At 37.5% G+C, this 12,928-nt stretch overlaps 1 protein-coding gene across 1 annotated transcript; it reads left to right on the forward strand.

The window, feature by feature from the left end:
• Nucleotides 1-1,121: 1,121 nt before the first annotated feature.
• On the forward strand, nt 1,122-2,108 carry LOC142835738 (olfactory receptor 4K5-like). The gene has a single exon (XM_075949459.1). It carries the CDS (start codon nt 1,137-1,139, stop codon nt 2,106-2,108), a length of 972 nt encoding a protein of 323 aa, XP_075805574.1. The 5' UTR covers nt 1,122-1,136.
• The last annotated feature ends 10,820 nt before the right edge of the window (nt 2,109-12,928 follow it).

Raw genomic sequence — 12,928 nt, forward strand, 5'->3', positions numbered from 1 at the left:
GCACTCACAAGGACCAATAATCAGCAAGGAGAATGTAAATGTAGGTATTATTTATGGACAATCAAGAAAATATTTGAACTATGTAATAATGCCATTTATGAACTGTTTGAGGTTACTAAATGACAAATATGTTAGATTTGTGGGTTAAGACAATTTATATTAAACACTGTTTTTCAGTAGTCATCTGTAGTGTATGCAACTTGGAACAACAGTTGGACATTTTTATATGTCTCATTGTATAATTTTTAATATATTAAGAAGACCATTATAATAAAACTACTCATATGGTAGGATGCCATTCATTATCGTACTTAAACTGTACTATCTTCTGTAAAGCAGGCATGCACATATTTTTAATATGAAGAGTTAAAAAGGAGAAAAGAATGTTTTTACATTACAGAATAACTACCAAGTTCTGAATATCCCTCAGAGTGTTAAATCAAACATCAAATGTCATACTTAAGACTTTAGTGGAAAGTGACTTTAGGTCTCTTTTAGTTTTCCCCATTCTACAAATCTCTATGAAGAATTGAGTTGTATGTCAGTCCTCCCATCTTCTAGGCTTCCAGTCCAAACCTGTCCAGAAATGTAAACATTTTTACCGATGTTGATAAAAATTTGGATTAGTTCATTATAAATTTTGTGCAATGTATTTTGATCATATTCATTCCCTCCTCAAGTCCTTCCAGATCCACCCCTTCCATATCTACCCCTACTTTTTGTCCTTTTTTTCCCTAACCAATTAAAGCCCTTTTCATCCATTTTTCAATACGTTTCTTTCCACTGGAGCATGGCCCACTTATTGGAGGCTACATGGTCAAAGAAAAGCTGACTTCATCCTCTCTTCATAGCTATTAACTGCTGATAATGCTTTTACTAGCTGAAGGACTTTGTGCTTACCTCTCCGTTCTTGATCAAATCATTAGACATTTTTTGCACACTCTCATAAGCTCCTTCTCCTGTTTAGATTTATTGGCATGGTTATGTAAATACCTGGTGTTTATATTTGTTATTCAGTAAATATGATTTATTCTAGATGTCTCAGAGCCTTTTGCATTAAAATGCTATCTCATTGTTCTAATCTCTTCGTTTCCTCCCTTTAAGGCTGTTTCAGTGAAAGTCTGGAGCCTGAATCCATGGATAAGATCAATGGTTCAGTGGTGTCTGAGTTTGTGCTGCTTGGGCTCTCTGGTTCTCAGGAGCTTCAGCTTTTCTTCTTTGTTTTCTTCTCTGCACTGTACATTGCCATTGTCTTAGGAAACCTCCTCATCATCATAGCTGTGACTTCTGACAGCAGTCTGCACTCCCCCATGTATTTCCTCCTGGGAAACCTCTCCTTTTTTGACATTTGCCAGGCTTCTTTTGCCACACCTAAAATGATTGCAGACTTTCTGAGTGAACACAAGACTATATCCTTCAGTGGCTGTATAGCTCAAATTTTTTTCATTCATCTCTTTACAGGAGGGGAGATGGTACTGCTGGTCTCCATGGCCTATGACAGATATGTGGCCATATGTAAGCCTCTACATTATACGATCATCATGAACAGAAGTGTATGCACTGCCTTGGTAATGATTTCCTGGGCTGTGGGCTTAGTGCACACACTGAGCCAGTTGTCATTTACAGTTAACCTGGCATTCTGTGGACCCAATGAAGTAGACAGCTTTTTTTGTGACCTTCCTAGAGTAGTCAAACTTGCTTGCATTGACTCATACATCACTGAAATACTAATTGTGGTAAACAGTGGGATTCTTTCCTTAAGCACTTTCTCTCTGTTGGTGAGTTCTTATGCCATAATTTTTGTCACTGTTTGGCTCAAATCTTCTGCTGCCATGGCCAAGGCATTTTCTACACTGGCTGCTCACATCATGGTAGTAGTACTGTTCTTTGGGCCTTGCATCTTCATCTATGTGTGGCCCTTTACTACCTATCCTGTGGATAAAATTCTTGCTATATTTTATACAGTTTTCACTCCCATCCTAAATCCCATTATTTACACACTAAGGAATAGAGATATGAAGGCTGTCATGGGGAAAATTGGAGCTCGTTATTTAAGACCACCCAAAATTTCTGCCATGCCATTAGTAGCAAGGATTTCCTTTCATTAGGTAAAACTCAAATTATTCAAATCAAGTGTCTACCTAAAAATATTTTCATATCGAAACAGTGTAGTAAATAATAACAATAATATAGGAAAGATTAATGGATATTAACAAGTGTTTTCCTAATTATTTTCCAAGCAATAGTTAAGTATCCCCCCAAAAGAAAAAGGCACTGACTATTTGATTAAGTGGTATGTATAAAGTGATTGTTTTAGTAATGGGTAAATGTGAATATGATGCAAAAATAGATAGGGACCCAATTCTTTGTTGGGGATAAATTTAGAAATTTGTTATTAGTTTTCTTAAAGAGGTGTCTACAAAGTCTTTGTGCATACAACATATTTAAAACCTTATGACTTAGTTTTCTAACCTTCAATGGCTAGCCAGTCTACTGATGATAAGTACATTAACTTAAATAAGATTCTTAGGTTAGGAAAACGCTCCCAGAGTATCAATTAAACCTAAACCAAATCATCTTCCTGTAATCATACCTTAACATATGCAATATTACATAATCAAAAACTTTATTTCATATTTTTCTTGTAATGGGATATCTCTAATCAGTTAGAGTATTCTGTTTGCATTTTAAATTATAAGTAGTAGAACAACTTTACAATTCTTCATTTGAACCAAATGCAAATTTCTTAGGGGAAATTTTTTAAAAAGTAAAAAGTAATATTAAACATGTATCCATTTGCTTGTTGGGACCACATAGGAATTTTTTTCCAGTGCTTCAGAAGTAATCATAGGCTTTAATAATGTTGATCAGAGTTGTTTTTAGATTTTATTTTCCAAATCCTTTAATTCATAAATGACAAATAGGCTACTTTAAGTCTTTGCTTTGTGCACAGAATAAAACTGACAGTAATTTTACTTTGCTGCTTGTTTTTTGTTGGCCTTAAAACTCCAGTTAATATTTTTCAAGGTCAGTAAGTACTAATGAAAGGAGTTAAATCTCCTGTAGTTACTGCAAAAGACAGAAAAGTTTGTGTTAGGAAACTCTAAGTTTCCTTCATTCCTACGAGTTGTTTTCTCATGTTCTTGTATTACTCAAAATAAACAAGTTGTATTTGCAGTTTATTTTTTGTTTCAGAAATCAATTTGTATACATATATTACTATAATGTTGCATGAAAAATTGAATATTATCTTTATATCAAGTAAATTCTTCTAAAAATGCCTAGAAAAATTAAAACAGATTTCATGTAAGTGAAAAATATTTTGTCTTTCCAGCTCTTGATAGAATATTTTAGCAAAATACTTAAGGTTTTTTGGACTAGTCTCTGCCAAGTTCAACCCAGAAAATTTCTTCCCTTATATATCCAGATTCATAATCTTACTCTAGAGTTCTAAAACTCACCCTTAGATAGGAAGTAGTTCTGTCCAAACCAAGATTGTTCCTTCCTTGGGTCACTCCTGTAGCCTTAGATAGTTTTTATGTTTCTCTTTTTTTTGTATTTTAACAGTTAATATATTCTCTATTATTAGTAATTCATATTAGTCATTGTTTGACTAACAATTGCAGGTTCTCTCTTTTTACTAGAGTCTGAGAGAGACACCTTAAAAAATTTTGGAAAAGACATTGAAAAACTGGTAACATTTAAAATCATCTCATAAAATATGGTATGTATAATGAACAAAATTAAGGGCTGGTTAAGCAAAAAGTTGGTACTTTTCTATTTATACACAAAAAAGGTTTATCAGTTTATCATAGTTTAAAATATAAGAAAATCTAACATTTGTGAGGTATGTTCAGTCATTTCATAACACTAATGCTTGAAATGTCTCTGTTCCATGTCATCATAGCTATTTCCATGATTAATCAAATATGCATTTTTACATTGTGTATGTTTACTAAAATAGTAAATAGTTTATCTCTTTTTATTATCATATGTAATTTATATTTTGAAAATTGTTTTAAGAAATCTTGTAGATATAGAGGTACTAAAATTGATAACTGGTGTGAGAGAGAGAGAGAGTCAGTCATCTTCAAGGGTCAACCCTGGTGGGTGGACCACACTCCAGTTGAAAGCCACACAATTCAGAGAATATGGGCAACACTAACTATATATAATGATGTTTTCCATTTCCAAAGGACATAAAATCTTTATTAACAAGTATTAATGGTTTCAGAAGTCGAATGACATGGACAGTTCCCTGTATTTTCTATTTAATAATAAGGTAATTAGCTGGGCAGTGGTGGTGCATACCTTTAATCCCAGCACTCGGGGGGCAGAGGCAGACAGATATCTGTGAGTTCAAGGCCAGCCTGGTCTACAAGAGCTAGTTCCAGGACAGGCACCAAAGCTACAAAGAAACCTTGTCTTGAAAAAACAACAAAAACAAAAAAGGTAATTAGTTCACCCTCACAAATGGTTCAGAAAAGTCCGGAAAAAAAAAATCAAAACTTCTTTCCACACCTACACTTCTAAAGTATTAAAAAAAAAAGGTTGATTCATTGCTGCACCAAATTTCTCTCTCTCTTTTTTTTTTTGAGGAGAATCCACTTTATTAAAATAGAGATTTCTAAATATTGCAATAATTTTTATACTTTTTCCCTTTTATTGAAATTAGGCTCATTTCTCATATGATGTATTTCTGATTACAGTTTTCCTTCCCCTCAGTCTTCCCATTTCCTTCTTGCCTCCCACCTATCTGGATCCACTCTCTTTCTTTCTCCATGTTGAAACAAAACTGGGTAAGTAGGGAAGAGAGAGTTAGATTTGGAAGGAGTAGGGTGGAGAGAATGATAAGATCAAAATGTATAAAAATTCAAAGAACTACAGAAATAAAATATTTTAAAAGTCCTTCAGATGCCACATCCAACCTCTCTACCAATCCAGCTCCTGAGCATCCTTCTTCAGCTTCTACTTCAGTGACTCTGCCCGAATCTCCTCTCTTCTTATGGTCCAGCCTCAGCCTTATTCTAGCACACTGGCTCAGTCTGGCCACGTATGACCTTCCTTCAACAGTCTGTTGGATACTGCCATGACAACATAGAAATTGTTTCCATGGAATTAAATCAGGTGAACAGAAAGGATGGGCAGATGTATAGCTTCTGCATCCTTGTCTAAGCCCATACTATGTGGGTAACTCTGGTTGGGTGTATAGGTGGATGTGGTTATGTGTGTCATAGCATATGTCCAAAGGAATCAACACTCTACTTCACAGATATTTGCACAGCAAAGTTCATTGCTGTTCTATTCACAAGACTGAAGAAATGGAAGCAACCTAAATGTATATCAACCAACAAATGAGTAATGACTATATGGTACATGAACACTATAAAACACGATTTGGGTATAAATAAATATGAAACTATGAAGTTTTTAGGTAAATGGGTAGAGCTAGAAAAGATCACATTAGCTGAGGTAACCCAGGCCTGAAAAGACTATTGCTATTGCTGTTGGTTGACACTAGAACGTAAGCTCCTGTTGTTGAAGACACCATGCATTTCAGAGACGAGACTCAGAGACCCTGGAGCCCCAGCTGACTCAACTTGTTTCTTCACTGACTAGCTTTTTTAGTAGTAGAAGTTACTATGCAAGCTTTCAAAAGAGAGAAACAAACAATTGTCTTAACTAATTATGATGCCTGTGAACCGCAAGGACTTGTATGGCATAAAAATCTTAAAGGTGCAGTAACAGCGTAGAGACCTTGATGGTAACCAATATCTCTCTAATTAAACTTAAGACTGACCAAGGAAGAACCCATGTCTTTCACTGCAAACTTAGGCTACCCAGACCTAGTGAAGTCAGAGAACTTGGAAAAGAACCTATAATCACCATTTTATGAAACTAGCACAAACCCTAACTCTATTGTAAATATTTGTCCTAAACCCACAGATATATTCCTCACCCTTCAAAAATTTTTCTTTGCAAAAGATAGAAACCCTTGCAGAAAAATCATAATCAAAATGTAAAATTGTGGAGTCTAATCCCATGGGATACATTAACAAAATAATTCCTTTATCTAAGGCTCAGAACCACAGCTGAAGATTCGGTGGAAACTTTGTAAGAGGACTTTACTGTACAATTGTGTCTTTTTGTAATGTCTGAAGCCAAACCCATAATATCTCACTGGCATCACTAGCTACATATGATATGAACAAGGCCAACAACAAGAGATCCGGTAAAGTGGATAGGGGAAAGGTCAAGAGACATCAAACCTGTACAAAGAACTACAGGCAACTACAGGCAATTAAGATTTGTTAAAAATTGGGGAAATGTTCTTCAGGAAGAAGCACACCAATTATATGTGTATGTGTATTCTTAAATATACACACCTATTTTCATTATATATATATATATATACACATTTATTTGCATGTAACAATAAAATAATGGAAAAGGGGTCATGGACTTGAAAGGGAATGGAGAGATACATGGGAGGTTGTGCGGAAAGGAAAGACAAAGTTAAATTGTGTAATTATATTATAATCTCTAAAAATAAAAGAAGTAAAAATCAAACTATAGTATAAAATTAAAAAAAGAATAAATGATGAGCTGTATATAGTGATGCATACATCTAATTCTAGTACCTGGAAGATGAAAGAGGATCAGGAGATCAAGGTCTCCCTCTGCTTCATAGAGAACTTTGGCTCTACAAGAAAAATTCCAAATAAGCCCTCTAAAACTATAATAGTGTGTGTGTGTGTGTGTGTGTGTGTGTTCTATAGATGCTTGCTTTAGTATTTAATACGGCTCCTGCTTTCTCCTTTTCTCATATTGGTCCTGTCTAGATACCTGCTCTTAGCAAAAATCTTAAGCTGGGCCTCTATGCTGATGCAAAATAACTCCAATTAGACCAGATTAGACCAAATTAAAGATGCCCACATTTAATAAATGCAATGCTCCCAGGTGGTCTGGAGTATGACAGAGGGAAGACAGAGAGGGAGAGACCATGCAAAACTTGCAACCACCTGTTTCCTTTTCCAGTGTGAGCCTAAACATGTGGGACTGGTCCTGACCCTCCCTGGGGCGGGATCAGTGTTTGGTAGGCTTTCCTGGATGTGGAGTCCAGTCCAAGGCAACTCCCAGGGGGAGGGGCCTGAGGTGGAGCTTTCTGCTTCATTGGCGCCCCAAAGGATGAATGCCAGGGGCTGGCGTGATGTCCCCCAACTTAATATTACATTCCAGACTCTTTGGATATAGGGGTGTGAGGGCAAGGGTCTCACTTTTGACCAAACACCCACCCCTTGCCTTCCTTTTTTTACTTCCTTCATTTCATCATACAGTTTTTTTCTGGACACTTGAAGCCATAATTTCAACAGTTTTATCTCCCTTCTTCCTGCCTGGCTTCTACAGTCTCTCCAAGGTGAACAGAGTAATCTTAAACCTCAAAGTTAGGATTTACATGGGGATGAGCAATTACAGCATTTGTCTTTGTGGATAAGGCTTTCTGTTTCAATCATTTTCCTAAAAGTATCATATTTTCTAGTACTAAATAAAATTATATTGAATACATGAATTATATTTTCATTATGTGTTTATCAGTTGAGGGACTGTTGGGCTCATACCATTTCCTGATATTTTAAAAGAACAATATTGAACATACATAATCATGTAAATGTGTCCTATAATACAGAGGTATTCTTAGGTAGATATGTCTAGGAATATAATAGATGAGTCATAACATAGCTTTAGAGAAAACTCAGTAATGATTTCCGTAGAAGCTTCACAAGTTTACACTTCAATTACCACCACATCCTGACCAGCATTTGTTTTTATTTGTTTTCTTGGTGATAGAAATTCTGATTGGGGTTAGAGCGAATGGAATCTCAACGTAGTTCAAATCTGTATTTTCATTAAGTCTAATCATAATTCTTTTTTTTTAAAAAAAAACTTTTCTGATTTTATGTACCAATCCCAGTACCCACTCCCTCCCCTCCTTCTGCTCCCTGCCCAATGCACTCCTCAGAAAGAGTAAGGCTTCTTTCTCATGGGAAGTCAACAAAGTCTAATACTTTGCTTTGAGGCAGGAAGAAGACAGGACCAAGCCCTTCCATCTATAACTAGGCTGAGCAAGGTATCCTTCCAAAGAGAATGGGCAACAAAAAGGCAGTTTACACACTAGGGATATGTCCTGATCCCACTGCCTGTGGCCCCACATCCTATCCTAGCTGCACAATTGTTCCCTCATTCAGAGAGCCTAATCTGAGCCTACACAGGTTGCCCTGCTGTTAGTTTTGAGTCAGTAAGCTCCCACTAGCTCAGGTCACCTGTCTCTGTGGGTATCCCCATCATAATCTCGACCTTTTTGCTCATGTCATAACTCCTCCCTGTTGAAGGAGCTGCAGTGGGCTGTGTTCCTGCCCAGCTCCGCACGGCTTGCTTTACCCGAAATAATTACACGGAAACTGTATTCTTTTAAACACTGCTTGGCCCATTATATCTAGCCTTTTCTCGGCTAACTCTCGCACCTGGACTAGCCCATTTCTAATAATGTATGTAGCCCACGAGCTGGCTTACCAGGAATGATCTTAACCTGCATCTGTCTGGAGTGGGAGAACCATGGCGACTCCCTGACTCAGCTTCTTTCTCCTAGCATTCTGTTCTGTTTACTCCACCCACCTAAGGGTGAGCCTATCAAATGGGCCTAGCAGTTTCTTTACTGCTTAACCAATGAAATCAACAGATTGATATATGACACTCCCACATCACTTTCCCTTTTTCTGTTTAAACAAAAAAAAAGGAAGGCTTTAACTTTAACATAGCAAAATTACATATAACAAAACAGTTATCAAGCAAGAATTACAGTTACAATATTTATATCTATTTTATCTTTTATCATAACTAAGGAAAACTATAACTATCTATTCATTCTTCAACGCCATTAAAGACTCCAGAAGGATATAATACTACCTAAGTAAACAAGAAATAAGAAAACTCTAGAAATGACAGAGACATCTTGCTGCCTGTACAGTCACCCAAAGTTCCTCTGTACCGTTGGGGCATCCATCTTCAGCCTTCAGGTGCATAGTATCCAGCAGACATTTCCATGAAGCAGGAAATTTCAAAGACAGTTCAGTCACTTTCTGCTGTGTCCTGCAGAATGTCTCGCAGACTCCTTCATGAATCAGGAACCCTGAAAGACCATCTCACCTTTAGGCAAGTTCAGCAGTCCTCTCTCTGCAGGTTCTCTGTGTCCAGTTTATGCATCAGTCCATGCAAGAGCAGTTTCTTGCCCAAATGGCTAACCAACTTCATAAGGATCCTCTTCGATGCCCATCTTCCTCTTTAAGTAGATTGGTGCCGCCAGGAGCAGACATATCTCATTGTCATGAAAGGTCCTAAGTTATTAAAATATTTTAAATGCCATATTCTGTAGCCTTTGAGAGATATGAAGAATGCCTATCTGAAATATCTCTCTCTATCTCTCTCTCTTAGAAAATCTAAGTAACATGACTACAAACTTTACTATCATCGATGATTATCCATTAGCAACCTATATTTCCTATTATACATTACATTTTAAAAATGAACTACACAATCACAACACCTTATTCAAGATCAGAAATACATATACATATAACAAAATTGACTGTAAAATACATACCAATGCAAATTATTCATACCTATATCATTTCCCCCTTTAAATGTAAAAGAACATTTATAAACCATATTTGGGAACATGGGCACAGTTTTTTCTCTCCAAACTGCTTCCTGCTGAATGGGGGCATCGTTAATTAGGTCTTTCATGGTATAACCTGTGTGCTAGTTTCATCTCAGTTGGCAGTTGAGCGAAGTAATTTTCTGAAGATGTTCACAGAAACTTTTCAGGAGGTCGTGGTCTGTCATACCATATTGGGATACATGCAATCCACAGGGTCTGGTCCTCTGTGAAAACAAAAGAAGACCCTCTCCAAAGCATCATATCCTTAGATCCAAATTTTGAAATCGTAATACCCTTATATCCATTCTGGTTTAGCTTGGCAGCCCATGTAATGAAATGTCTCTCTGTACTTAGCTCCTTCACAGTCAAAAATTTTAAAGAAAACACAATGTACATAATCCAGATTCTCTGTGAATTTTCCATTTTTACGTGGCTTATTTTTACTTTATTTCTCTTAATCTATAACTATCTGTATACTGTCTCTTTAAAGACTTTACTTTTTTTTAACCATTAACTTTATTCTCTATATTCTTTTTCTTCTCTCTCTCAAGCCTATGGACATTCATTCAACAGTGTGGTCTTTTATGTCTGAATCTGTTTTATTGTGAATCTGTAACATTTTTTTTACTATCCAGGAGCATTTCTTAAAATGTTAAGCACTTCTTAAAAACTTAAGTTGCACCATGTAGGGGTAATACGGTACTGCCTGTTTACTGCCAAGTCTAAACCTTAACTGCGCTGTTATTATGGTAATTACGGCAGTTTCTGCCCGAGGTCAGCACAGTTCAGCATGGAGCAGCCGCTCCTGCCTCAGATCCATTGGTGCCCCTGAGCTGAGCACAGTTCCAGGCACACAGCAAGTCCACATTGGAGCCACACTCAGCAGTTTAATTTTGAGACTGAGCGTGCAGCACAGAAACTCTTTTTTATCCAAGTTACAGCCAAATCTGAAAAGCAGAACACTGCGCAGTCTGAAAACATGCCATGCCCTTCCACCTGCCTCAGCCTGATTCGGCCGTCTGTCCAGGCATGGTCTCAGAGCACTCTCCTTCCGATCCCAAGCAGGAACACAAACATTCAGTCCCATAAAAGCTGTTGAAATGCTTTAAAGCCAGAGTTTGCACTGGCGGCACAGTCCTCGGAAGCCACACTTTAAAATGAAGCAGCTTTTTTTTTCTGCTGCTGTTGCCGAATCAGGAAATCTCTCTACAGCATGCCACCAACAAATGCCAAAAGCTGTGTTAAACTCTGTTTTCGTCTCTGATTAAAATTAAGCTCTCTCAGGTTTTATGTGGAGTTCATTAGCACATTGGGTGCCACTCTGTAGTAGTAGGAGCAGCGGGGCTGCGTCCCCGGCACCCAGCCGCCCACATGGCTAGCTTTAGCTTATGCCCCGAAATAATTACACGGAAACTGTATTCTTTTAAACACTGCTTGGCCCATTATATCTAGCCTTTTCTCGGCTAACTCTCGCACCTGGACTAGCCCATTTCTAATAATGTATGTAGCCCACGAGCTGGCTTACCAGGAATGATCTTAACCTGCATCTCTCTGGAGTGGGAGAACCATGGAGACTCCCTGACTCAGCTTCTTTCTCCTAGCATTCTGTTCTGTTTACTCCACCCACCTAAGGGTGGGCCTATCAAATGGGCCTAGCAGTTTCTTTATTGCCTAACCAATGAAATCAACAGATTGATATATGACACTCCCACATCACCTCCCTCTCTTCAATTGGACTTTGGGATCTCAGTCCAGTGCTTACCTGTGGATCTTTGCATCTGCTTCCATCAGTTGCTGGATGAAGGTTCTATGGTGACAATTAAGGTAGTCATCAATCTGATTACAAAGGAAGGCCAGTTCAGGTACTCTCTCTACAATTGCTTAGGGTCTTAGCTGGGGTCATCTGGTGTGGTAGAATGGTCTGTATTTTGTCAATTATGTTTTAAATAAATGCTGATTGGCCAGTAGCCAGGCAGGAAGTATAGGTGGGACAACCAGACAGCAAGTAGAGGTGGGTCAAGGAAAACAGGAGTATTCTGGGAAGAAGGAAGCTCTTTCTGCAGTTGTGAGCCTGCCACAGAAGAAGCAAGATGTGACTGCCTCACTGAAAAAGGTACCGTGCCATGTGGCTAACATACTAGAATAATGGGCAATGTGAATTATAAGAGTTAATAAGAAGCCTGAGCTAATGGGCCAATCAGCTTATAACTAATGTAGCCCTCTGTGTGAATTCTTTGGGACTTAACAATTGCAGGAACTGGGCAGGACAGAAAACCCCAGACAACAGTCATCCTTGTGAATTCCTGGGAATTTCCCTAGTGCTAGATTTCAGAATGACTCCCTCAATCAAGATATTTTTTTCCTTTATTTCCCTCTCTGCCATTCCCCCATCTTGGCCATCCCATCCTGTTCCTTCGTGTTCTCCTTTCTCCTTTCCTTCTCCATCTCTCTCCTCTTCCATCCTCCCTTCGCCCATGCTAAAAATCATGTTACAAAATCATCAACTGTGTGTAGTGACACATACATGAAATTCTAGCATCTGGGAGATGGAGGTAGGCAGATCAGGAGATCAAGGTCTTTTCCACTTATTAATTTATATAAACTATTAGACATTTATATTTCTTCCTTTGATAACTTTCTATTTTATGGGGTGTTAATTTTTCTTGTTTTTAAGTTATTTTTATATTATATATTTAATAAGCCTCTACTAGATTTAAAGCTGGTGAAGTTTTTCTCCTATTTTATAGATTACCTTTTCACATTATTGTCAGTTTGCTCTACTGAGGTTTTTAATTTCAGAAAGTCTCACCATCTCTCCAGTCAGTTGTTGGCCTAATCTCCTGAATGACCAGAGACTTGTTTAGGGAGTCCTTATTTTTATCTATATTTTAAAGTGTTTTTCTACCTTTTCTTCTAGCCATCAAGGAATTGTGTCCATTTGGAGCAGGTTTTGCTTGAGGTGATAGGCAAAGATCTAGTTCTTCTCCATATAGATATTAAGTTTTCTGATAATCATCAAAGATCAGGTGACTGTAGTTACATGGTTTGCATAATATGTCCTGTAATCTGTTCCACTAATCTTTCTCTCTTTCCTCCTTTTCCTCCTCCTCCTTGTCTTCTTCTTCTGCCAATATTATCTTGTTTTGTGACCATGGCTATACAGTTGAAATTGAAAGCAAGTAATCACATTATTTTTTTTCTTTTTCAGTATTG

The sequence above is a fragment of the Microtus pennsylvanicus genome, chromosome 15 (assembly GCF_037038515.1).
Source record: "Microtus pennsylvanicus isolate mMicPen1 chromosome 15, mMicPen1.hap1, whole genome shotgun sequence".
Lineage (NCBI taxonomy): Eukaryota > Metazoa > Chordata > Mammalia > Rodentia > Cricetidae > Microtus > Microtus pennsylvanicus.